This window comes from Nakaseomyces glabratus, chromosome M (assembly GCF_010111755.1).
Source record: "Nakaseomyces glabratus chromosome M, complete sequence".
Lineage (NCBI taxonomy): Eukaryota > Fungi > Ascomycota > Saccharomycetes > Saccharomycetales > Saccharomycetaceae > Nakaseomyces > Nakaseomyces glabratus.
The window spans coordinates 1,148,257-1,175,983 of record NC_088963.1 but is presented as its reverse complement, the minus strand read 5'-3'; the positions used below and the strand labels follow the sequence as shown (position 1 = coordinate 1,175,983).

At 37.2% G+C, this 27,727-nt stretch overlaps 8 protein-coding genes across 8 annotated transcripts; 5 read left to right on the top strand and 3 right to left on the bottom strand.

Moving 5' to 3' along the window:
• Positions 1-339: 339 nt before the first annotated feature.
• Positions 340-867, bottom strand: AHP1 (thioredoxin peroxidase AHP1; the record flags this gene model as incomplete). Its single annotated transcript, XM_449850.1, has 1 exon — positions 340-867. The coding sequence occupies one exon, from the start codon at positions 865-867 to the stop codon at positions 340-342; it is 528 nt and encodes a 175-aa protein (XP_449850.1).
• Positions 868-2,844: 1,977 nt separating this feature from the next.
• On the top strand, positions 2,845-4,374 carry GVI51_M11649 (uncharacterized protein; the record flags this gene model as incomplete). Its single annotated transcript, XM_449849.1, has 1 exon — positions 2,845-4,374. One exon carries the CDS (start codon positions 2,845-2,847, stop codon positions 4,372-4,374), a length of 1,530 nt encoding a protein of 509 aa, XP_449849.1.
• A 949-nt stretch (positions 4,375-5,323) lies between these two features.
• GVI51_M11627 (HAD family hydrolase) lies at positions 5,324-6,070 on the top strand (the record flags this gene model as incomplete). Its single annotated transcript, XM_449848.1, has 1 exon — positions 5,324-6,070. The coding sequence occupies one exon, from the start codon at positions 5,324-5,326 to the stop codon at positions 6,068-6,070; it is 747 nt and encodes a 248-aa protein (XP_449848.1).
• Positions 6,071-6,745: 675 nt separating this feature from the next.
• Positions 6,746-7,942, bottom strand: REX3 (RNA exonuclease; the record flags this gene model as incomplete). Its single annotated transcript, XM_449847.1, has 1 exon — positions 6,746-7,942. One exon carries the CDS (start codon positions 7,940-7,942, stop codon positions 6,746-6,748), a length of 1,197 nt encoding a protein of 398 aa, XP_449847.1.
• Positions 7,943-8,452: 510 nt separating this feature from the next.
• On the top strand, positions 8,453-23,095 carry REA1 (AAA family ATPase midasin; the record flags this gene model as incomplete). The annotated part of the gene is made up of 1 exon (XM_449846.1): positions 8,453-23,095. The coding sequence occupies one exon, from the start codon at positions 8,453-8,455 to the stop codon at positions 23,093-23,095; it is 14,643 nt and encodes a 4,880-aa protein (XP_449846.1).
• A 739-nt stretch (positions 23,096-23,834) lies between these two features.
• On the top strand, positions 23,835-24,941 carry SEN2 (tRNA splicing endonuclease subunit SEN2; the record flags this gene model as incomplete). Its single annotated transcript, XM_449845.1, has 1 exon — positions 23,835-24,941. One exon carries the CDS (start codon positions 23,835-23,837, stop codon positions 24,939-24,941), a length of 1,107 nt encoding a protein of 368 aa, XP_449845.1.
• Positions 24,942-25,077: 136 nt separating this feature from the next.
• Positions 25,078-25,437, bottom strand: LCL2 (Lcl2p; the record flags this gene model as incomplete). The annotated part of the gene is made up of 1 exon (XM_449844.1): positions 25,078-25,437. The coding sequence occupies one exon, from the start codon at positions 25,435-25,437 to the stop codon at positions 25,078-25,080; it is 360 nt and encodes a 119-aa protein (XP_449844.1).
• A 304-nt stretch (positions 25,438-25,741) lies between these two features.
• CDC45 (DNA replication initiation factor CDC45) lies at positions 25,742-27,670 on the top strand (the record flags this gene model as incomplete). Its single annotated transcript, XM_449843.1, has 1 exon — positions 25,742-27,670. One exon carries the CDS (start codon positions 25,742-25,744, stop codon positions 27,668-27,670), a length of 1,929 nt encoding a protein of 642 aa, XP_449843.1.
• Between the last annotated feature and the right edge of the window lie 57 nt (positions 27,671-27,727).

Genomic DNA, 27,727 nt, shown 5'->3' with positions numbered 1-27,727 from the left:
AAATTTTTCTTATTCTTTTTTTTAACTTAATTTATTTCTTATACAGATATAATGGAAAAAAAAAGAGAAAGCAGTGTGTGTACGTGTTTGATATTCAACTACATAGAGTTTTAATTATAACATTTTTTCGTGAAACAATAAACAAAATTCATGTTTTTTATTTTTTACTATCTGCAATTCTATAAAGCTACAAATCTAGCAAACCTGGCAGACCCATTTTGCTCAAGTAATCCCACTAAGCACTCTTTTTTTACCTTAGGGCTGCGGGTAGGAGCGAGAGGTTTTAATTTAAAGTTTCATAAAATTTATTAGCGAATATCTATCTTATACATTGCGTATTTACAAATGCTTCAAAGCTTCTTCAACAGAGGAGACGGTGACATCGGAGGCTGGGTTGGACTCGTTGCCGGCGTAGACAACAACACCGTCCTTGACAATGACGGTCCATCTACCACTCCAGTAGACACCTTCGCCGACCTTCAACTCGTAGCCCAAGTGTCTGACCAGCTCGGCACCGGCGTCGGTGGCGAACTTGATGTGCTTGGTGTTTTGCACACCCAAGTTCTTGGCCCAGGCCTCGTTGGCGAATGGGTTGTCAACGGTGACAACAACAACTTGGTCAACGCCCTTGGCTTCCAGGTCGCTCAGCTTGGAGATGTAGCCTGGGATGTGGCTGATGGAACAAGTTGGGGAGAAAGCAGCTGGGGCACCAGTGATGACGACAGTCTTGTTCTTGGCCAAGAAGTCGGACCAGGAAGTGGTGCTTGGCATAGCACAGGCATCGTGGGACACAGATTGATCGAAATCAATGTATTGGAACTTGATGTCCTTGACATCGAACTTTTCGTTAACTTGAGGAGCAGCCATTGTAATTTTTTTTGTCTTGTGTATTTAGTTTGTAGTTGTTGTAGTAGTATACAATTGTATATAAATTGTGAATGAGAAATGTACCAAATGCAAGAAAACTATACCCAGCTTATATACCTTTTTTTTTCCCCATTCACAATTGATATTTAATTAAAATTAGGGTACTTGCAAGCCCAAATTGATGGTCTGCATGTAGTACCTTAGAGAGAGAAGACGGTATTGGGAAAGTATTGCCACCCCTTCTGTTATGAAGACACAATTGAGAGAGCATCGCTTTTGCAATTATGCTAGACCCTTTCAATGAGAGAAAGGGCACACACCCCTACTAACAGCAATGGCAAGTTTCTCTTCCAAGAAATCACTCGGAAAGGAAAGGTGACGTCTTCCCAGTACAGTATGATGGTGTGATGAGTAAAAAAAAAAAACCAAAAACTACGAGGACAAAGGGTTGATTCTTTTTCCAAGACATATCTCAACACAAAACAATCGATACACACCCCGATACGCTGCACCTGTGCATTATCGGGAGGAATTGGGTTTTAATAAAAATCATGTGCAGGTGCCATTGACATTGACAAACCGATGCTGGGGTTACACAGTTTATGCATACATATCGATAATCGCCAGCCAGACCCCACTTGTATAGATTACAAATACACAATGATACATAATCAGAACCAGGCCATTGCTATTGTATTAATTGCTCTCTGGGAACACACACAAAATAGCTCAAAATGGCTAAGCCTGTGAAGATTCACACAATATATTAGAGCTTGAACGATGCGATCAACACACCCTCGATGGTGGCGATCTGGGATTGCCTGGATCAAAGATCTAGTGAAATTCCAGAAAGAAAATACCTCATAATCTCAATTGATCATGGCTTGTAGATGTAGATGTACATTCGTGCAATCCTCAAGCATTCATGGATCAATAGACAACAAGAGCAACTTGGACATCAGAAAGACGCATAAAACAAACTCTATGCTACTATACGAGCATATTTCACATGCACAGTTACACCGTTAAGTACGATACCCAGTGATTCACGGTGATGTCATTAGAAATACGTATTGTGTGATACATATACATTCTAGTCATAGCTAACGACAACTTACTTAATTCGAAAAATTATATCGTACATCACGATGCACATATGGAACAGTGGACGTGGAGGCTGCAGAGGCTGTGGAGGCTGTGGGAGGTCCCGCGGGCACACATTCACATATTTGTGTTTAACCGGCCCGTCCTCCCAGGCACAGACAATGCTGGAGGGGTTGGATGAAAGGAACGGAACGGGTTTGCTATTGCAGGGACCGTTATCAGCCGACACTGAAGCCTACAAATGCTGAACCCGCGTTATTGACCCGACGAGCCGACGATGAGAGCCAAAACCCGATGAGGGGGAGCAAGGTTTTTGTGCGTCCGGGTAAAGGGCAATGACAAATAGTTTGTTCAGTTTGGTTGTGTCTTCTTTTGATGGGCTCTTTCCCTTACGCTATCTCTACCTGATCTTAGCTTCCACTAGAAATACACCGGGAGCATCTTCAAAAGGACTTAATGTACTATCAATGTGCTCTCGGATCCACACTGGTACTGCAATATTGATAGACTCATCAGTAATCACTAGGGAAATGCAGTGGGAACCCCTTTGCTCTGCCATCTCACATTTCGAAAAAGCTTTGAAATTTCTTGCTGACAAATATCATTCCATTCAGAATAATACTTGGATTTATAGACATACAATTGTATGGGGGCAGGGGGAGGTCTGACACGGAGTTGCTTTGTAATACACTTGTGCCACGGTAGATCGTTATATCCCACCCTCGAAGACTTTAAAAATACTCTTAGATGCACTGATAGATATATATATGTATGTGAAGTTTTTATTGCTCACACACAGCAGACTTCTTGGATGCAGGAATGCTCTCCACGAATACTACCAGGTAGATAACTTATAACACACACCACAAAATTATGCCTCCAAGCCGCGAAAGCTATGAGTCTGTGCCAGATTTGCTGCCTCAGGACAAAGTCTATAAGATACAAGTTGGTCAGAAACTATTCAAGATCACAGGCAGGACCTTAAGCTGGGATGGGCCCAACTTCTTCACAGACTACTTCCAGAAGAACAATACTGACAGCGAAGTGCTGTTCCTGGACAGGTCCACCGAGTGCTTCGAAATCATATACCGCCACATGCAAGGGTACTTCACCTCAATCAAAGACGAAGTGGAGTACACAACCTTGTTCACAGATGCCCTCTTTTACTCGCTGCCGAAACTGGTTAAGTTTTTGAGGAACCCAGAATTCTACTATATTAATGTAGGTGGGAAGTCCTTCCAAGTGCCAAAAAGTCTGTTCAAGAACGAAGGTGATAACAACAACTACTTCAACGTCGTCATTTCAGGGTTTTACAAAGAGATCGAAGCTCGTATCCTGGAGAAGAAATTACACTTATCACCTTACCCGCCAACGTATGTGCCTAGATCAGCAGAATATTTTGCCCAAATACTGACGTTACTGAGCGGTGCTCATCTAGAAATGGACGATATTAGAAGAGCATCGCTCATCCAGGAATGTAGGTACTATAGACTAAACAATTTGGAACAAAAACTGATTAAATGCAAGGTGATGAATAACCCTATGTCAAATGTTGAAGAGATAAGTATACACTTGGGCGATATAAGTAAATCGGGACTCGATTTAAGGAGACCAATGGTCGCTAACCCACAGACTATGATCGCAGCCTGCGTACGGCAAGAAGAGCATATAAAAAAAGATAATCAAATTGAGAAAGCTGTACAGCACTCTAACGACACGAACCTATCTTCTTCTGAACATAGTAATAGTTCTTCTTGCGATGACCAAGAAAAGGAACCGGAGAGGAAAAAACTAAAATTAAGCGATTGCAATAACACCGCAAAATCGTTTGCTCAGAAAGAGAAAATCTGGGATATTGTAACTTATAAGAGACCATATGTTGATGCCAATCCAAGAGATTTGATATTCCAACTCGACAATAGCGAATGCAGTTTAATATTTAATAAGTCTAAGAAGGCAGTCCATGTAGAATTATGTGGTTCCACAGCGTTCCTATTCCAGAAGTTGTTTGCTGATCTATTCTACAATGGTGAAGACAATCAAGTAGATCTCTCAAATTATAAGGTGACTGCTCCGGGACTTCCAAGCTGTGCCTCAAAAAAAAACGAGTGTGTTAGGTCTCAGCTATTAGTACTGCCTGCTTGTGTATCTTTATGCGACATGCAAGTCAATGGGATTAAGTGCAACAATATTTTCTCACTGGTAGGCGACACTAAATGTAATGAAAGAGTGCCCGACTTCACTAATATGTCAGAATTACAGTACTGCCCAGGCCTGAAACTACATATTGCAAAATCCATGTGGAAGATAGGCCTAAAGAAGGATAAAATCATGCTCATCGCGATCAAGGCTGTTACCTATTGTAGTACTAAAGAATATTGTAAAACCATCGATTTTCTATAATTAGTTATAAAAAATTTCTCTCTAATTGTTTATTTGCTAGGTAAATAGCCGTGTTATTACTAGTCGGAATGATATCCTTGTTACTAATACTGACTATAAAATTTCGTTATAAGAATGATGTAGTATAACTTTTGCTGGGCTACACGTGTACTACTTTCTATTGAAAAGGACTAGATATTCGTCATTATTAGCACCCTCAAACATAAAAAAGAAAGCAAATAGTAAGACAATATCTTCATCATCCTCAACATAGCGATCAGTAGTAATCCTCTTCACATTTAGCGCAACGTTGCAATAGTAACGCCATTAATTTGGTTCCCAACTTACACTCGTCATTTCAAGAAAAAGAAATCTTGCATTTTAAGATGAAAAAGAAATTTTAAGGTTATCGGGGCTTCCTCCCACTTCCGCGTTCTCAGTACCGCTCAATCCCTCAATATTGTTCGTGGACTGCGTGTATATCCAATTTGTGGGAAAAAAAGAAATGATTTTCAATTTCCAGTGATCTCGAGAATTTTGAGACTGCTGCTGTAGTTGTCTGCATAATACCAATAAAATAAGAAAAAAAAGAAATTTCATACGATTGTCTGCTCTAACACCCCGTGGGAGGGGGCGCACACAATAAAAAAAGCAATATGGTAGTGAGATTTGGTACTTTTTCCACTAAAGTTGCGGGGGCTTACTTTACTTTTCTTTCTTTTTATCAATTTAAGTCCATGAAAGGAATTGCTTTTTTGGATCAAACATACGTCATTTTGACTCAAAGTATGATTAAAACATATTGGCGTTTCCATCATGAAATAATTATATATAAAGGGTAGATAATTGCTACTTTTCAAAACTTTTTGTTATTCCCATTCATATACTTTATAATAAAATATAAAAAACCAAGCAATACAGATTATTACATCAATCGCTAATCAAAACTACAAATACAATTACAATAAACATGTCCACTTCTCCAGTTTCTTTGAAAGTTAACGCCGCTCTGTTCGATGTTGATGGTACTATCATCATCTCTCAACCAGCCATTGCTGCTTTCTGGAGAGATTTCGGTAAGGATAAGCCATACTTCGATGCTGAACATGTTATCCACATTTCTCATGGTTGGAGAACTTACGATGCCATCGCCAAGTTTGCTCCAGACTATGCTGATGAAGAATACGTTAACAAGCTAGAAGGTGAAATTCCAGAGAAGTACGGTGAACATTCCATCGAGGTTCCAGGTGCCGTCAAGCTTTGTACAGATTTGAACAAGTTGCCAAAGGAAAAATGGGCTGTTGCCACATCTGGTACTAGAGATATGGCTCAAAAATGGTTCAAGATCTTGAACATTGAAAGACCAGAATACTTCATTACTGCTAATGATGTTAAGCAAGGTAAGCCATTCCCAGAACCATACCTAAAGGGTAGAGAAGGTCTAGGTTTCCCAATCAACAAAGAAGATCCATCAAAGTCCAAGGTAGTTGTCTTCGAAGATGCTCCTGCTGGTATCGCCGCTGGTAAGGCCGCTGGCTGTAAGATCATCGGTATTGCCACCACTTTTGATGTTGACTTCTTGAAGGAGAAGGGTTGTGATATCATTGTTAAGAACCACGAATCTATCAGAGTTGGTGGTTACAACCCAGAAACCGATGAAGTCGAATTCATTTTCGATGACTACCTATACGCCAAGGATGACTTATTGGAATGGTAAATAAACAAAACTGCATAAAAAACAACAACAACATTTTATAGAGGTTTTAAGAAACCAATCACTTTATTTCTAAGATATTCATACAATTTATAGACATTTTTAATTTATCAAGAATACATTTACTAAGTGTAAAATCCAAATCCAAATTTGTCTTTTCAACTTCGTTTCTAATCTACTTCTTAAGATATTGTGCATTGCATTTTCTTATCATAAAATATCATATATGTTATTTTAAGGGCTTTAGGTTTTATAATGGCCAAAATAATCATATAGAAGTACTCGAATAATTTTTTCATATCCCGAGAATCGAACTCAGAATCTCGGGAGCGATCACTTATTAATTGTAACCTTATTTCTTATTATTAGAACAAGACTGTTGCAAATTAACACTCTTATATTATATATGTAACCTAAAGAGATGTAAAAAAAAAACGAATAAATCTCTTTGTAAAACGGTTCATCCTTATGCAGGGGAACTGCTGATCATCTCTGTATTGTTTCAAATTGACCAAATGTCCAAGAAGGGTTACTTCAAGGACCTCATGAAAGATAAAAAATTTCGTTTTGATCCATTACATTCGTATTATATGATTTTGATATTATATCACCCATAGTCCAGCTATATGATTATAAGAAATATAAGTAATGTTTACACATGTATCCATAGACCATTTCCTACCAATCTGTTTGTGTAATGGATATACCATTCTTTGCTTTTATGATATCCATAGCTGCAATTGCATCTTGTGAACTGTCATGCTCCCCTAATTGAATCTTTCTGCTCAGTATTTCAAAACTCAAATTTTTAAGCGAGTTCTTAAATCTGCCCACGGAATACATGATAGCAGTATCAAGAATACGAGTGTGAAATAAACGCATCACGTTCAAATCGTTTTCTAATCCATGACCTATCAATATACTGTTTCTATTAATCATATCTGCTCTCAGAACATCCTCCATAACATCTTCGTAGTCCTTGGCATAAAGTATATCCTCCTCACGAACACCACTGAATTGTGTGTTCAAGTCAATGACCTCTCCAATTGGCCTTATGATTTCATCATAAAGGGTCTTACTAGTGAAAAAGTCTACAATAGTTAATCTCACCATTTCATATCCCATTGTGGTAAACCCCATCTCACAATCTAACGCCAAGACATTCTCTTTACCATCAATAAGATCTGTGGTGAGAAAATTTGCTATTGTACAAAGTTCTGAATATGTTTCACCCTTATACACATGATGCTTCTGAGTTGAACATCCTAGTCTCAGAAATGAAACTGACGATGTTGACTCCCCACAGCAAGGGTAGATCTCTAATTTGGTTGATTTATCATACAACTTCTTTGAAGGATGAAACTTGCAAACTACCGAGTTCATAATGTCTTCCTTACTGAATTTTGTACCACATCTTACACATGTAACATGACTACTAACAGGTTGCTGTGGCTCATATTTTACATCCGGCAGAATATAACCATTTTTGCGTAACGTTTCCTTGTCTATAAGGAGCTCTCTCAACCTTGTGAAGACTTCCTGCTTTGTAGTTATAGGGGCAGTATGAGATCTCCCATTCACCTTTTGCGGTACTAATGGTTTGTTAGCTATTTTCAGCTTATAGACATTAGCTTTGAATTTGACAATATCTCTTAGCAAGATACCGACATTAAAGCGATACAACTGTGATGTTTTGCTCTCCTTCGCCAATTTCAACTCTAAAGACACGGCAAACTTCGCCAGTTTCACACGTGGATATGCTACTTTCTCCAGTGCCTCGCATATCTTATGTATAACTTTATATCTATCCTGGAATCCCACTGGCTGGATTGGTAATTCGACTGGTCTCAAAGAAGGTGTTTCTTTGCCCATCATCACCAAATGAATCAGATTCTCTTATAATATCCGTATCTTTGCTGTAAACAATTACAAGCTGTAAAAAAATTGGTGTATGACACATATTGTGCTTTTGTAATCACTTGAACTGAAGGGTAACAATTATGGTTATTGCTTGCTATTGTGTTGAAGTTACCACATAACATCAAACGAGCTCATCGCAATCCTTCCTTTTCTGAAAATTTTCATTGTTTTTGTTAAATTTTTCAGATTCATTTTGCGATGCCCATCTTGGGCTCCCAGGCTGCGAGTGAAATTTTGAAAAAATTGCGATGAGCTGAAATAAAGCTTATAACATATACAGTCTAGTCAGCGTTATTCATTCGATTTATTGCCCATATTATTGTAATTTAGAATAGATATTGAGACTGAATACTACATCTTGTGAAGATACAACAGTATTTTTTCATTATTCCCTAACTTTAAATCAGAAAGGTTATTTAAGAAACATCTTTGATTATTCTGACTTTAAGTTTTAACAACCTTCCGATGTCTATTCAATCTGCCGACACCGTTGTGTTCGACTTGGATAAGGCCTTCCAAAGAAGAGATGAGTTTGTTAAAAGAAATCCGAATGCTACTATAGATTTATTTGAATTCTCCAAGAGCAATTCTGCTCAGATATCTAACTTGGAAGGTTTGACGCAGTTCATACTAGCTAGAAAATATGAAGCTAGCGCATACGTATACATTTATGAGGAGCTATTTCCAGAAGTTGTCTCAAGATGGATTGTTTCTTTACAGCACTGTACAGATGATGAAGCAATTGAAATTCTTTCCCAACTTGCCAGAATTATCACCATCTTCCCTATGAGTACTAATCTTATCGATAACTGCATGTCAGAATTTGCTGATAACTTCACTAAATTATTAGACTCACCTGCAATAAACATGGAAAAGAAATCTGAAATATTACTTGCATACTATCGTATCCTATATGAGAATCAGCAGATCTTCAATAAATATATTAAGATGGAAATCCTCTACAAAATACTAGCTACTCAAGAAAGTTCAATGGAAATGAAATTCCTGGCTGTGAGAGTTTTATGCACTCTTTTGAACACTAACGAAAAGCATATACTAGAAACAACTGACCTGTATATTGGTAATTGTAACAATATTCCAGGGTACTATGAAGGTTTGAGTAATGTGAATTATAAATTTATGGAATTGAATGAAGCCCATAGATTCTCTGAATTCTTCAGTCTACCAAAAATCGGTGATGAGAGTAATCCCACTTCATCGAACATAATAACATTCGGTACTGATTGCTTTACAGACCATATAGTATCAATTTGTGGTATATTGACCCCAAGAATAGTCACTACTAAAGATACCAGAGATTACGATTTCGACTATGTTCCGACCAAACAGACTGTTGCTGTACTAAAAAAACTGGCAAAGCTTATCCAGAAAAATGAACCTATGATGCTTGTCGGTAAGGCTGGTACTGGTAAAACCTTTTTAATCAATGAATTAAGCAAATATATGAAAACACATGACTCTGTTGTTAAAATCCACTTAGGTGAACAAACAGATGCTAAACTTCTGATTGGTACATATACCTCTGGTGAAAAACCAGGCACATTTACATGGAAATCAGGTGTACTTGCAACTGCTGTCAAAGAAGGTAGATGGGTTTTGATAGAAGATATTGATAAGGCTCCTACAGAAGTTTTATCTGTAATTCTCTCACTACTGGAGAAAAGGGAACTGACAATACCGTCTCGTGGTGAAACATTGAAAGCAGCAAAAGGGTTTCAGTTAATTGCGACAGTACAAACCAGCGAAAGAAACTCAACAAAGGATTCTGAGCCAGTAATCAACATGATCGGTAAAAGTGCTTGGAATATTGTTTCTCTAGAAGAACCTTCTGACAAGGACCTCGAAGAGATCTTGTCGAAGAAATTTTCTCTGCTAACTAGATTAATTCCTCAACTTATTGAAACTTATCACAACATACATTCAATTTACCAAGACCCTAAATTTATTTCCCTGAATAAAGGCAGCCATTCAAGAGGTATTTCCATAAGAGATTTAACAAAACTGTGCCACAGATTGACGTCTATATTTACTGCGAATAACATCAAAGATTCTGATCATCTGATAGAGACAAGTGTATTTGACGATATTTTTGCAGAAACAGCAGATTGCTTCACTGCAGCTGTAGGAGAATATCGTGCCTTAGAACCTCTTTATCATGGAATTGGTAGAACGTTAGAAATACCAGAATCCAGAATATTGGTTTATCTCAATAGTCGTGTCCCTAGCTTTGAAAACCAGGATAATTTCATCAAAATCGGGCGCTCTAAACTTGAGAAGAACTCTTTAAATATGCAAAAGAAATCTGTGAATAGTACTAATTTTGCTACCACAAATCATTCTTTAAGACTTATGGAACAAATTGCCATGTCAATACAAATGAATGAACCGCTACTTCTTGTTGGTGAGACAGGTACTGGTAAGACAACTGTTGTACAGCAGGTATCGAAACTTTTACACAAGACTTTAAATGTTATTAATGTATCACAACAAACTGAATCTGGTGATTTATTGGGTGGTTACAAACCTGTTAACTCTAAATCAATTGCCATTCCTATACAAGAGGAATTTGAAATACTTTTTGCATCCACATTCTCCATGAAGAAAAATGAAAGGTTTTATAAAATGCTTCATAAATTCTTCAACCGTGGTAATTGGAAGAATGTAGTAAAGCTTTGGAACGAAGCATTTAAAATGGCATCTACCATTCTTCAATCACATAAGGATGAAGAAAATCGTGATTCTCAGAAGAAAAGACGCAAGCTCAATAGTAATGAAAAATCTCAACTCTTCAAGAAATGGCAATTATTCAAAGATGATGTAGAAAAGTTCGAGGTTCAATCTTCAAGCTTGGAGAATTCGTTTGTCTTTAATTTTGTTGAAGGTGCACTTGTAAAAGCTATTAAAAATGGTGAATGGCTGCTACTTGATGAAATTAACTTAGCATCTGCCGACACATTAGAAAGTATATCCGATTTGCTAGCAGATCCAGAATCTAGAAGCATTTTATTAGCTGACAAGGGTGATATGCTTCCAATCAAAGCACATCCTGACTTCAGATTATTTGGCTGTATGAATCCTGCCACTGATGTAGGTAAAAAAGAGCTTCCGTCTGGTATTCGTTCTAGGTTTACCGAGATTTATGTTCATTCTCCAGATAGGGACATTAGTGATTTACTTGCAATTATTGATAAGTATATCGGAAAATACAGTGTCAGTGATGAATGGGTTGGTAATGACATCGCAGAACTCTATCTTGAAACTAAAAAGCTTTCAGAGAACAATGTCATCGTCGATGGATCAAATCAGAGACCACACTTCAGTATAAGAACTCTTACCAGAACATTATTATATGTTTGTGACATTGTCCATGTATATGGACTAAGACGGGCCTTATATGATGGTTTTTGTATGAGTTTCTTGACCTTATTGGACCAGAAATCAGAAGATATTTTACGTCCTTTAATTTCGAAGTACACCATTGGCAGACTCAAAAACATAAAATCTGTCTTATCTCAAATTCCGCAATCACCTGGGGAGAACTATATTCAATTTAAGCATTATTGGATGAAGAAGGGACCTGGTGAGTTAAAACCTCAAGCACATTATATTATCACTCCTTTTGTTGAAAAAAATATGATGAACCTTGTCAGGGCTACTTTGGGAAGCAGATTTCCAGTGTTAATTCAAGGTCCTACATCAGCAGGTAAAACAAGTATGATCAAGTATTTAGCTGATATCACGGGCCATACTTTTGTCCGTATCAACAATCATGAACATACAGACTTACAAGAATACTTAGGTACGTATGTTACGGATGATACAGGAAAACTGTCCTTCAAAGAAGGTATCTTAGTAGAAGCTTTGAGAAAAGGTTATTGGATTGTACTAGATGAATTGAATTTGGCTCCAACAGACGTTTTAGAGGCATTGAACAGACTTTTAGACGACAATAGGGAATTATTTATTCCTGAAACACAAGAAGTTGTCCATCCTCACCCTGATTTCATGTTATTTGCTACTCAGAATCCACCTGGCCTATATGGTGGTCGTAAATTTTTATCCAGAGCCTTTAGAAACCGTTTCCTGGAATTGCATTTTGATGACATCCCTCAAGATGAATTAGAAATAATTTTAAGAGAACGTTGCCAAATAGCACCTACATATGCTAAAAAAATCGTTGAAGTCTACAGACAACTGGCTATTGAACGCTCTGCCAATAGATTATTTGAACAGAAGAATAGCTTTGCCACGTTGAGAGATTTATTTAGATGGGCAATGCGAGACGCAGTTGGATATGAAGAACTCGCTGCTAATGGTTACATGCTTCTTGCCGAGAGATGCAGATCAAACACCGAGAAACTATTAGTGAAAAAGGTACTAGAACGTGTAATGAAAGTTAAATTGAACATGAATAAGTATTATATGAATCTCGAAGACACCGACATCCTAAAGGATAATTCTATTGTGTGGACGAATGCATTAAGAAAGCTTGTTGTGTTAGTATCGTCAGCTATGAAGAACAAAGAACCTATATTACTAGTTGGTGAAACAGGTTGTGGTAAAACTACGGTTTTTCAACTATTATCTAAATATTTGAGAAACAACTTAATCATTTTGAATGCTCATCAGAATACCGAAACTGGTGATATTCTTGGTGCACAGAGACCTGTGCGTAATAGATCAGGACTACAAGAGGAATTCAAAAATCTTGTATTACCGATATTGAATATTAATAATGACGAGCCAAACTCTTATACAGTCGATGATCTGATAAGAAGCTACAATAAGCTAGATAAAAGCGAAGTTGATCATCAATTACAAACTAAGATAGAAAATAGTATTAAAAATATGAATATACTATTTGAATGGAAAGATGGTCCACTTGTCCAAGCCATGAAAAGTGGCAATTTTTTCCTACTTGATGAAATTTCACTTGCGGATGACTCAGTGCTAGAAAGGTTAAACAGTGTTCTAGAACCAGAAAGAAGTCTGCTTTTAGCTGAGAAAGGTTCATCTGATGCCCTAGTAACTGCCTCTGAAAGGTTTCAATTTTTTGCAACAATGAACCCAGGTGGTGATTATGGTAAGAAAGAACTGTCTCCAGCTTTACGGAATCGTTTTACTGAGATATGGGTTCCATCCATGGATAACTTGGCAGACATTACCATGATTGTTGAAGATAGATTGCAAATAAAGAAGCAGGAATTTGCAAACATAATATGTAAATTCACCGAATGGTTTGGCAAAAAGTTCGGTGGAGGTGATGCCTCAAGTGGTGTTGTATCTTTGAGAGATATTTTATCATGGGTAGAATTCATTAATGAATCATATGATTCTATTAATAATCACTACGCAGTTCTTGTTCACGGTGCATCTATGGTTTTCATAGACGCACTTGGAACAAATAACACTGCGCATTTTGCCGAAGATGAGAGGCTCCTAAAAAAACTAAAGTTTGAATGTATCGAGTATTTGTCAAACATTACCAATGAGGATCTGACTTCTTATATTGGCCAGAAAGTTGAGGTTACAGTGAGGGATAATAAAGTATGTGCAGGACTGTTCTCAATTCCAATCAAGGATGCTACCAAAAACTCTGTTACCTTCAACTTTAGTGCCCCTACTACCACAGTCAACACTATGAAAGTTATACGTGCCATGCAAGTACATAAACCAATTTTGCTTGAAGGTAGTCCAGGTGTTGGTAAAACCAGTTTAATAACTGCTTTAGCTAATGCCACGGGGAACAATCTAACTCGTATAAACTTGTCAGAACAAACAGATTTAGTGGATTTGTTTGGTTCAGATGCTCCAGGAGAGAATAGTGGTGAATTTATATGGAAGGACGCGCCATTTTTAAGAGCCATGCAATTAGGTGAATGGGTGTTACTTGATGAGATGAATTTAGCATCTCAGTCAGTTTTAGAAGGTTTGAACGCCTGCTTAGATCATCGTGGTATGGCTTACATTCCAGAACTTGATAGGTCTTTTTCGTGCCATCCTAATTTCATGGTATTTGCTGCTCAAAACCCACAATATCAAGGTGGTGGTAGAAAAGGTTTACCAAAGTCATTTGTTAACCGTTTCAGTGTTGTTTATGTTGATATGCTGGACTATCACGATTTGTTGAAGATTGCAAACCATCTATATCCTGAAATAAAAGAGGACATCGTTGAGAAGATGATTAGGTTTATTTCTTTGATGGAGGATGAATTAGTACATAAGAAGTCATTCGGTGCTTTTGGTTCACCATGGGAATTCAACCTAAGAGATACCTTAAGGTGGTTAAAACTGCTCCGCTCTTCAGAAATAAGTGATGATCCTTTAAATTATGTTGACACCATTGTCACCCAAAGATTTAGAGCTGATGCCGATAAAACATACGTAAACCAACTGATAAAATCAATCTTTGGCAAAATACCAACACGGGATAAGTTTTATTGTGTGCTTCCAGAAACATTACAAGTTAATAGTGAAATTATAGAGAGATGTTCATCATACCATCATCCATCCTTGAAAAAGATTGTACCATTACAATGTAATTTTGATGCCTACGAATCATTAATAAGGTGTATTAAGTACAACTGGCCTGCCATTATAGTTGGTCCAAGCAAGTCCGGAAAAACGGAACTTATTAACTTTATTGCTGATGTTGTTGGTCAAAAGGTGGATGTCTTTTCAATGAATAGTGATGTAGACAGTATGGATATACTAGGTGGTTATGAACAAGTGGATCTTAACAGAAAACTATCTCAAATAAGGACAGACATTTTGTCCATTTTAGCTGATTTTATTCAACAAGAAATTACAAAAGAGATACAAGACTTCCAACAACTAATGAAGATGATTAGGCTGTACGAGTCTATTAATGAGAGAACTGTTCTAAATGAGATATCATTTCAACAGGAGGTGCTGTCAGTTGTACATTTGCTTGATCACAATGAAAAATACAACAATTTACTATTACAAGCATCCAAGATAACTAATTTAATCGGAAAAGACATGCCTGTTAAGTTTGAATGGTTTGATGGTATGCTAATCCAAGCTATCGAGAAAGGACATTGGCTAATATTAGATAACGCTAACTTGTGCTCCCCTTCCGTTTTAGATAGGTTGAACTCATTATTGGAAACTGAGAGCACACTGCTAATCAATGAATGCAGTAACGAAGATGGGTCTACGAGAGTATTGAAACCGCATCCTAATTTCAGGTTGTTTTTGACTGTTGACCCTCATTATGGCGAGCTGTCCAGAGCTATGAGAAATAGAGGTGTTGAGATATACCTTGAAGCTTTACCTGATAGAACAACAACCTTTGACAAGAACTTGATATATGAAAGCATGGATGGTAGTATGCCATTACAAAAGTTTATGCCAGTACACTTGTCTCAACTGAACTCATTTGCAGAAATACAATACTTGCTATCAAATTCATCTAATATCTCAAGTAATATTCTTGCCTCGAGAATCACTCCTTTTTGCCGCAAAACACTTGCTTCATGGTACGAAAATCTGGCGGTAACAAGTAACACCACAAATTTGCTACAATCAAACCACTTGGTTCAATTTATTAAATTGATAGAAACCAATTCCTTGATCATCGAAGATAGCCAGCAATCATCCTTAATAAATCCTTTGATTAATGTTTACCTTCTCCCACAGATCAGAAAATCTTATATCAAAACAAGTGATGAAGAAGTGATGTTTTTATTTGTTGCTCATAGATTACTGAACAAATTAATCACTGAATTGAATCATATTTCAAACGCTTCAACATCATTGAAAATGGAAGACATGAACTATCTTGAACTATCTGCTGCAATATACAATGGAAGGTATCTAAAGAATAGACCTAATGTCCCAATCTTTGAGATTTTGATGCAGATTCAAAATTACCTCATTTCATCATTTGGTGGTAATGGCTATGAGAAACAACAAAATTTTTATAAGTGCCACGTCGAACTATTGCTCGTCTTACTAAGTTTAATCGAAACCTGTGGCAAAAAAGATGAAGCAAGATTGAGAGTGTATAAAACCGAAGTTCAAAAATGGATTTCAAATGCCACAGTGGAAGGATTTGCTATTGATTCCATACTGTTGGCTATGGATAATTTCGAAGACAGCTTAAAACTGAAGAGAGGTAAGGGAATGTCGGCCTTATGGATTAAATTCCGGGACAGTTATCCAAGGACTTCCGTTGGATGGTCACTATGGATTGTTGCTGAAGAATTATCGTTTAAGTTTGACAAGATTGCTAAATTGCAGTTCTCGAACAATTTGGAGATTATCTCCAATCTAAAGCAAACTTTCTTTATTGTCTTCGATGAAATTTGTCGAGACAACTTAGACATAGCAGAAGATCTAATATCTAAATTAAAAACTGGTATTGATGAGTTAGAAGTGATCTCTAAATCATTCTTAGTTCAGAAAAGAAATTACTTCGAAAATGAATTTGATGATATTATCGTATACACAGCTGCATTACAAGCAAACAAACCGTCAACTTTCTTTAATATACTAGCATTGTCGTCATTTTCTACATTAAATGGCTATAAATTAACACGAGAGAGCACTTCCTATCCTAAATTCTTGTCATTGTTGTGGTCCTTTGATGATAACAATTTGATATCAAAATCAGGAACTCTATTAACTGGAAAATTTGCTGAAACTACACTATCGAAGGCGAACAATCTACATGAAATAATAGGATCTCAAGTTGATGAGACTATTCATGATGTAAAGGCTTTGCTATCGGCTTTATTATCCACATCATATCAAATTACGAGTCATTCTTTAGAGCAAACATTCAAGACTTTGGTAGACTGGATTGTAGCAATAATAGAGGCTTTTACGGGATCAAATGTGATATATAGAAGCTATAACGAGTTGCTCTCCGAATTACGTGGTCTTGAAGCTCCTGTTCTAGAGCCTTTACAAAATCCGTACTTTTTAGGGCAGATGGAAGCGTTCATTGAGAGTAAATGTTCTTTTGCACTGGCTTCCTGTTGGATTTATTTTGGTATAACATTAATCGAATTATTTTGTCCAGACACTGCCTTTGATCCTGCCATTGAGAATTATGTTCAATATGATTTATTCCGATCGCATAGGGACTTTTTACAAGCGGAAAAGTCAGGATGGGCTAAGTTTAGAATGGTTACTTCGGGTGTCACTCCAATATATAATGAACTACTAGCTCAATCTATCGAAGAACCGTCTGCGCCTGAAAAACCTCTAGTTTACAGGACCAATGAAGCTGTGGATGATCTGTTCGATGAATGGAATGCTTTCTTATTATCTTCACTTTCACAGGATCATATAAATGATTTGGTACAGGCAGGTAAATTAAAGCACTCTATTTCATCTCGTTTGGATAGTCTTCAAGTGAACTCTTCAAAATTTGTTGAAAGAGTAAAATCTGGTTTCAAAATGTTTTCTGATCTAAATGATATTTTTGCTGGCTACATATTTGCAATTAAGTTTGGTTTTGATATTATGAAACAAAAGTTGTTGAATGATAACCTTCACCAAGGGACCACAAGGTTGTGGGCAGTAAACCCACTACTAACTGTAAGTGAATACTCTGTGAAGCAGCATTTCAAGAATATGTTTGTAATGCTGCAAAGGGCCTCTGCTAATAATTATGACGCAGATAGAACTTTATTACATTTTGTGAGATTATTCAGGTACTTTAAACAATCTGATGAACTGCTAGATATATTCCATGAATCTCTGCATACATTATATGCGAGATGGTCAATGAGAAAAATGCAATCAGAGAAAAAACAAGAAGAACAGGCCAAAACTTTTAAGTACACTGATGAATCTGATGATTTTGAAAGAGAATTCCGAGAAATGTTCCCTGACTATGATGATGAATTAAATTTATCGGAAGATATTAAGTCACAAGACGAGGAAACTGTTGACTTATATCATCAGCTGACCATTGAGTACATGAACTTATTCAGTTCCGATGAACAACTATCGCTAAACGATGTGATTACGGAAGGTACAAAGATTAGTTCATTGGATAATAGTTTATCTGCACAATTAACCTCAGGAATAGTTACCCCTGAAACGCTACTATCAGTAGCGAACATTTTAGCACAAAAAATTAATGGATTCGATAAAACCGAGAACAAATCCTTCAGCATATTTAAGGACTTTTCCATACCAGAAAGCAAGAAAGCCGCTAGATCCATTTTAACTCTTCTTGGGAAGGTCAATGAACTTCTTAACCAATGGCCTGAGAATGCGACATTGCAAGATTTATTTAGAACCTGCCATGAATTTCTTTCCTTCACATTGGACACTACCATTGCCAGACAATTACAGAAGCTTGAACAGATCTACACTATCTTAACAGAGTGGGAGAAATATGCTTCCTCAACTGTATCGCTCAACGACTATATCACTGAGATTGTAAACACATTGGTGAGCTGGAGAAGAATGGAACTTAGAAGTTGGTCGGAACTGCTGTTGAATGAGGATAAACAGGCACAGAGAAGTATTAGTAAATGGTGGTTTTACCTTTATGAAACTATCATATTACCTACAGAATCAAATATGGATGGAGAAAATGAAAAACAATATAAACTACTTCAAGCATTGAATGTATTTTTTAGTGAAAGTACAATTGGAGAATACGATCACAGAATAAATCTAGTTATTTCATTTAAAGAACATTTGTTGAATTCTTTCCCTAATAAAGAACAGACCATAAATGCTCTGACAAACATCATTCTGTATTACAAGCAATTTCAAGAAAAGGTGCAGGATGTGATTAAAACTACACGAAAAACATTGGATAAGGATATGAAAGATATAATTCTTCTTGCTAGCTGGAAGGATGTCAATATAGATGCTCTGAAACAAAGTTCCAAAAAATCCCATAATAACCTTTATAAAATTGTCAGGAAGTACAGAAATGTCATATCTGGTAAAGTCACTGACCTAATTACGGGGGGTTTACAATTTAGCAAACCGAAATCTTTAGGCCCTCGTAACTTGAACAACCTAAATTTGGAGACTTTATGTGTTGACCTTTCATCAGTTACTGATGTTGACGAACCTTTGAAATTACATAAGAATTTCAGAAACATTGATACCATTGTCCATAATATGAAGCACTTCACCAATATTGTAAAACAATGGGACGCTCCGGACTTTACACAATTATCAGAAGAATATCTCAGCGAAGCTGACAGGCTCCGCAAGGAAACACCTTCTCAATATAAGAAAGAAATAAAAAAACATTTGGCTGCATTGAAAGTTCAAAAAAGAAAACTATTAAGTGATGGTATAAAAGAACTTAGAAGAATTGGTCTGAAGTCAAGTTACCGTATTGATATTCAAAAAGTACAATCTTCATCAACTTTAATACTGGCCAATGCACCAGCTCTAGTGCAGTTATCTGATAGTACACGAGACGAATGGTTCTATAAGCTAATTGACCTTCTACCTAGACTAAGGAGTGCAATTTCTGAGCCAAATGAAGAAGTTCCTATTACCTCCTTAGAAAAGGGTATGGCTATTACTGAAAATTTAGTGTTCTCACTTATTGTCACAAGGACACCAATTTTAGAATTACAAGAAAACTCGAAGGTCATAGAGCAGAAACTCTTGTACATAAGAAAATTTATGAATTCTAACTTTGCTTTGAAGTTCAACACTCAACACAAGTGCATTAAAAATATGTCATCTGATGTGTCTGCCATATTAAATTTAGTAAATTACAGTTTGGAAACACTTTCATCTGTTAGCCAATACAACAACAAAGATAATGACAACATCAACTCCTGTTATCAGTTCCTAAAGACATCGAAAGAGAAGTTTATGAGTTTGGAGAACATGATCTCAAATGCTCTCAACTATGACATTTCTTTCAGCGATGTCAGGAACGAATTTAGCAGTCTGATATTAAGTAGTAGAACTGAGGTTCAAAAGATATCAACACCAAACAATAGCATGTTTATTCAACCTGTCCACGACTACCTCTTGAATGTTGGAAGTATAGAACTAAATGATGAGCTGACAAGAAATGATGAGTCTCACTTCGAGGCAATAACGTCATTAGCATCAAAGTTGTCAGATGCCGTATTGGTCAGATTTCAGAAAGTAATGTCAAACAACTTTGATAATTTATCAGAATCTGATGACAAATGGCTGCAATTGCTATCAAAGAAACTGTTATCATCATTAAAAGACATGAATTCGAAGAATATTTCCAAATTAGTCTCAGAACTATACGAAATGATAATTTCTTGTGATTACAGCAAAGGTGAATCAATTAAATTACGCAAAATACTTAAGTTTGTTTTACCTTTTATTTGTGGGTATGTTGGTCTTTCCGAAAACCTACTGGAAAAGACTTGGAGCTTTTACTATCAACTATCTTCCGGTACATATGTATTTGGTACTATATTGTACAACTTAGCCAAGGATGGATTTTGTTCACCACCTCCGCCATCTGAAGAAACTTATGATGAAAACTTGCATGAAGGTACTGGTTTAGGTGATGGTGAGGGTGCTGAGAACAAGAGTAATGATATAGATCAGGATGAAGATTTGACAGAAGATGCACAAACTTCAAATCAAGATCAAAAGGATAAAGATGATAGAGAAGATGATGACGAAGATAATGCAGTTGATATGGAAGGTGATATGGCTGGTGAATTAGAAGATATTTCCGATCAAGATAACTCCGATGACTCTGACAATGAAAGTGATGAAGAAGAACTGGATGAGGAAATCAATGATATCGACGATGACGATGCTAATGCGGTTGACGATAAAATGTGGGACGAGAAAGTTGATGATAATCTCAAAGAGAAGGAAACTGATAATCAGATTGAGAATCAGAATAATGAATCTGAAGATGTCCAGGCAGCCGAAAATGAACAACAAGAAAACGGTGATGAAGGTTCAAACAAAGAGCCTGATAGTAAAGAAGAAAATAACGAAGATCAGCAAAATGATAGTGAAAACCAAAATGGGGATGAACAAGAACAAGATCTTGACAATGAGGAATCTGGAGAGGAAGACGTAGGCCAGCAAGAAGATGAAGTTGTTAATGATGAGAAAGAAGAACAAATGTTCGATGCCCCCGAAATCGAAACTATGGAATTACCAGAAGATATGCAACTCGATTCAGAAGAGGAATCCAAATCTGATAATGAAGAAGAGGAGGATGACATGAAGGATTCTGGTTTTGAATCTAATGCAGAAGAAATGGAAGTTGAAGAAGATATCCTTGACGAGAAGCAAAACAAAGATGATATGGAAGTAGACAATCTAGAGGAGGAAAACATTGAAGAGGAGAATAATTTATCCGATGCAAACGAAGAAAATGATAATCAAGAAGGTGAAAACAACGATGAAGACAATAATGATGTAGACATGCAAGATGAAGAGCAGACACTTCAAGAAGAACCACAAACGGAAAACGGGGAAACTGGAACCAATATTGATGATGAAGGTGCTGAAGGTATTGAAAACTATTTAGACAACAATGATGAAACCTCAGAAGCTAATGCGGAACAAAACGCCGGTGCTAAAGGTGCAGGAGCTGACACTAAAGATGACGAAGATCAAGAAAATATAGGTGATTCCGGTATGACAAATCTGGAACACCAAGAACAGGAAAAAGACTCTGAAAACCATAACGATTCTTCCCGTGAAAAAGCTAATGAGGTTTTGAAAGAACTTGGTGACTCGTTAAAGGAATACCATAACCGCAGACAAGAGATTAATAATCCTTCAAATGATGAAAACAAGGAGAATGAAAACAAGGCAAATCAACGACCTGATGAATTTGAACATCTTGATGGTGCTAATACCGAAACTGATACACAAGCTCTTGGAGGTGCAAATCAAGAAGAAGCGAATAAAATAGATGACGATCTTGCGATCAATGATGACCTTGATGAAGAGGAGAAAATAGATTCTGATATAGACACTGATGATGCAGCAAACTTGGAGTCACATAATGAAATTAAAGAAGAATTGGAAGAAGATCTCAATACTGATATACAGAAGGATACTGACTCTAAGAGCCAAGGTGCATTTGCCAGCACCATGAAAGATCTTTCCATTGAAGATAAAGAAATTTATGAAAATGATGGACTTTTCAAAAGAGAGGATTACGAAAACGAGTTGGATCAATTAATGGATGAAATCGATAAAGAAACTAATCTGAAAGCCGAGATTGATAAACCACAACGTGACCTTACTGAATCTAGAGAATTATGGAGAAAGAGTGAGATTGAGACGGTAGAACTTTCTGCCAGACTGGGTGAACAATTACGTTTAATCTTGGAGCCAACTTTGGCCACTAAATTAAGAGGTGACTATAAAACAGGTAAACGTTTGAATATGAAGCGTATTATACCATACATAGCATCTCAGTACAGGAAAGACAAAATTTGGCTAAGACGCACCAAACCAAGCAAGAGGCAATACCAAATCATGTTAGCGCTCGATAATTCTAAATCTATGAGTGAATCCAAATCTGCGCAATTGGCATTCAATAGTTTATGCTTAGTGTCAAAGACACTGTCGCAACTGGAATCTGGAGGATTGTCTATTGTCAGATTTGGTGAATACACAAAAGAAGTTCATTCATTTGATCAAAACTTCTCGAATGATTCAGGAAGTAAAGTTTTCCAATGGTTCAATTTCCAAGAGGACAAAACAGATGTCAAAAGACTTGTCGGTGAATCTATAAAGATATTTGAACGTGCTAGGGCCTACTCAGACAATGATCAATGGCAATTAGAAATCGTGATATCAGATGGTTTATGCGAAGATCATGATACAGTTGAGAGACTGGTACGCCGCGCAAGAGATAAGAAAATCATGCTTGTTTTTGTGATTATCGACAACCTAGGCCAATCCAACGAATCTATCATGGACATGAGCCAAGTTAAGTACGTTCCGGACAGTTCAGGTAACCTACAGTTGAAGATCACTAAATATCTAGATACCTTCCCGTTCGAATTCTATGTTGTGGTCCATGATATTGTTGAACTGCCTGAAATGTTGGCATTAATTTTGCGCCAATACTTTTCAGACCTGGCATCTCAATAGACCATGAATTATATTGCTATTTAGTAAAAATTTTTATAAGCCCTTTAAAGCCTTAAATTGATTCTATATCTCTATTTGCACTATTATTACTGAACCAAAGACCTAATTGATGCCACATATGTATATATATACGATATTTATTACTCGTCTAACATTATGTGAAATTTTTCAAGTATAAAAGATTCTTGCGATGAGGCCATCTCAAGGCCAACTTTATAAGGAATGCAGGTCGTATTTTTCAATGATTTCAGTTCCATATTGGTTTAGCATGGCACCCATTATAGACAATTACACTGTGCTATATGTATATACGTTAGGGATGAATTCTGCTTTTCTGTTGTTTCTGACCAGTTGGTCAGACGGTATTCATTCTCTGGATATGATATAGCATTTCAGCTCTTTGGAAATGCTGAATAGGCATTCATAGAGTCTATCTTGCACGATTCTTTCGATGATGATAATATGTTACATGTTGCTTGAAGACAGTCCGATGGGCTGGCACTGTGGGCACAATGATTTCTCAATAGACTACAACGGTATCTGAGTAAGAAGAATTATTGTAAATTTGTATATGTACTCTTCATATAAGCAATTCTAGTAGTAATCATATAATATCCTTGTCAGTAAAGCAACACAAAGCCTTTAAAAACTTTCATCTTTCTGGCATTATAAGAGAAGCCACATGAATTCACCTGGCGATGAGCTGTAAATAATATAAGAACCAAACTCGGGAGCAGACATGGCTAAGAAGCAATTTAATACAAAGAGGTATAAGTTCCCATTACCAATCCATCCTATTGACCGGAATGCGCTGCCGGTGGTGAGTCAATATAATCCGATATCATGGTTGCAATGGCTATATTGCTTGTATGCAAACACCAACCTGCTTCCGAAGAAGCTGACTTTGACGATTAGAAAAGATGAACAAGGTTGGTGCCATTTACTAGTTGAAGATGAACAAGATATGAAATATCTGTGGAACAATGGGTTCTTTGGCACTGGCCAGATGTCCAGAAGTGAACCCACTTGGAAGTTCAGAACCGAGAAGAGACTAAAAGTTAATGATGCTGGCGATAAACCATCAGGTACTATGGATTTAGAAAAGGTTACTGAGATCAGGAGAATACAAAGACTTGCCTTCAAGAAAGAGAGACTTAGACTGGAAGGTGAGCTATCTGAATCAAGGTCTCAGAATATATCAGCAGAACAAGAAACCCAAATCATAGAGGAGCATAGAGAGAAACTTCGTGTGTTTAGAAGTGATCAATTGAAGGAACTTAATAATTTGAAATTGACTGCCCCAGAGACTAGGGATGAAGACTTAGAACTTTATGATGATTCTGGCGAGATCAGATCTCTAGAATCGATGGAATTAATGCCAGTAGAGGCAATATTCCTGACTTTCGCATTGCCAGTATTAGATATCAAAATAAATGACCTAATAAAGCACTTTGAATTTCAACATATTGAAGAATTGAAGGTATTAGTACGAAAATATGCGGCATACCACCACTATCGATCACTCAAGTGGTGTGTACGGTCGGGAATAAAGTTTGGGTGTGATTATCTTCTATACAAGAGAGGCCCACCATTCCAGCATGCGGAGTTTGCAATAATGGTATTGGACCACACAGAAAGCCACGACTATACTTGGTATTCAAGTGTTGCGCGTGTTGCGAGTGGTGCCAAGAAGACCTTAATCCTCTGTTATATAGACGACCAAGGACTCACTAATGAGACCCTTCTAGATCTATGGCATCAGGGGAACTTGGTAAAACTACTCCAACACTTCAAAGTAGCAGAAGTTACATACAAAAGATGGATACCCGGTAAAAACAGAGATTAATCAATGTTATTCAGTGCAATTTGATGTATTTTTGTTATCATTATATCTATTGGGCGGGGGCATTAAATATTTTACACAATTTTGCTTAATTACATAGTTCCAGTTATATTAATATTAGCTTCTAATGGTATCAAGTTTATAGGTTCTGTTGTACCCACCCACAATCTCTCATACCTTTGATTGCAGCCTTGGGTCCTTGCACTGGATCGTCATATATCAAATTCAACTTCTCATCATGTGTGGCTGGCTTCGAGATGCACACATATGGGCGATTGGAACCCTTAGGTAGCATACATTTTAACTGAGACTTAGGAAATGGACAAGGACAGTCCTTCCAGGAATCAACACACTCCAAAGTGTCAGAACAGAGGTATTTTGCGCAACCACTGTCCAACACACGGTCCTCATAGGAAGCCTGCTGTTGCTGTTGCTGCTGTTGCTGCCCAAAGAAGAATGCATGCGCCTGCGCTACAAATAGCACCATCAACAAGTTCATATTTCCGATTTGTGTGTTACTATGTGGTGTGTAAGTTGGCTTGAAGTTCAACAACACTTTTGATCAACTTCACTACTATCACAGTTGAAATATTTTGGCAAATCCTCGAGAAATGGCAAAAACTGCAAAAATTCGCGATGAGCTAGAAAACAACACGATAATACAATAGGCTTCATTATCAACAATAGTGGCCATTACATAGATATCGTTGCTCGACAAGAGGTGTATTACATTTTGATAGTTGGTTTCGAAGTAGTGCAGGTGAGCTACGAAGTTGGAGGATTGAATTTAAAAGGTGGACCTGATGTACTATGCTGTAGACAAGTACGGTGAGGCCTATAATACCATTGTTCGCAGTTGTTCGAGTCACTCGTCGTGCCAATTGGTATTGTTTGTGTCGTGTTTGAATGTAGATGCGTTGTGTGCTGCAAAGATTCTATCTTTGCTGTTTAAGAAGCAGTTGATCCAGAGTCAGATAGTTCCTGTGTTTGGTTACTCCGAGCTGAAAACCCATTATGACCAGATTGATGATAATGTCAACACTGTAATGTTTATTGGATTTGGTGGTGTTGTTGACCTTGAGACCTTTTTGGAGATTGACCCTGAAGAATACATAACAGAGAATGCCAAGTGGAAGAAGCGTGTTTCTAAGCGATACATATACGTGTGGGACGCACAGAGGCCATGGAATCTGGATAATTTGTTTGGCTCTGAAATAGTACAATGTTTTGACGATGGTACTGTAGATGACCAACTTTCTGAAGTGAAAGAAGCATACTATAAGTTGATCCAGTTGGAAAAAGAGCAGGATGAAGATCAAGATCCAGATGGTGACGATGAAGATGACAATAATGAGGATGATGTTGCAACTGACCAGGATGAAGACGATGATGACGACGATGATGATGACGACCCATATTCTAAGAAGCGTTCCCTAAGTGATAGTACAGATAACAACAAAAGGAAGCGGAAAATGAGGAAACAACAGATTCATAAATATGAGAGTATAATCGATGACTACTACGCTCAAGGTGTTACTGTAGTAAACTCGCTAGCTGCTCAGGTCTACTCATTATTATCATCAATTGGTGAAACTACGTTACAAAATTTATGGCTAACTATACTGGGAACTACTTCTTTAGATACGGCATTCACACAAATCTATAATAGGCTTTGCCCTCTACTCCAGGATGAAGTAAGAAGATTATCGCCAAAAAGCACAGGAGTGAAGACACCAGACACTTTGACGCTAAACATCCAACCTGACTACTATCTTTTTCTTCTAAGGCATTCATCACTGTATGATAGTTTCTACTTCTCAAACTATGTAAATGCCAAGTTATCACTGTGGAATGAAAGCGGAAAAAAACGTTTACATAAGATGTTTGCTAGAATGGGTATACCGTTAACCACAGCTCAGGAGTCGTGGTTATACATGGATCACTCAATCAAAAGGGAATTAGGTGTGATATTCGATAAAAACCTAGATAGGTATGGTTTACAAGATATTGTCAGGGATGGTTTTGTCCGTTCATTTGGTTATAGAGGATCCATTAGTGCAAGTGAATACTTGGAGGCACTTAATGCATTATTAGAAGTGGGAGAAGCTATTCATGACGATGGTATATCATCAAAGGATGAGGAAGACGAGACTCTGACAGAGCAAGAAAACAAAAGTCTGAAATTACATAAGAGATGGCTATCCAATTTCTGGTTAAGTTGGGATGCCCTTGATGATAAGAAACTCGATATCCTAAAACTTGGTATTCAGCATGCCCAAATCTTACAAAGGGCCATATTCAACACCGGTGTAACAGTACTAGAAAAGAAAATGATAAAGCATTTACGGATCTATAGACTTTGTGTTCTAAGGGAAGGACCTGATTTAGATCTATACAGAAATCCATTGACACTGCTTCGATTAGGTAACTGGCTAATGGAATGTTGTGCAGAATCAGAGGCCAAGCAGTTGTTGCCAATGGTATTAGCTAGTCTTGACGAAGCCACGGATACGTACCTTGTGGCAGGTCTTGCTCCCCGATACCCGAGAGGACTAGACATGCTCCAGAACCGGAAACCTATTTTGAATAACTTCAGCATGGCTTTTCAACAAATCACTGCACAGACTGGTGCAAAGGTCAAGATAGATAACTTCGAGTCATCGATCATCGAAATCAAGAAAGCGGACCTCTCACCATTCCTAGAAAAGTTAACACTAAGTGGTTTAATCTAGAGACCTCCCACTTGCATATACGCTAAATAGAGCTGAAAATAATATAGATATTTAATA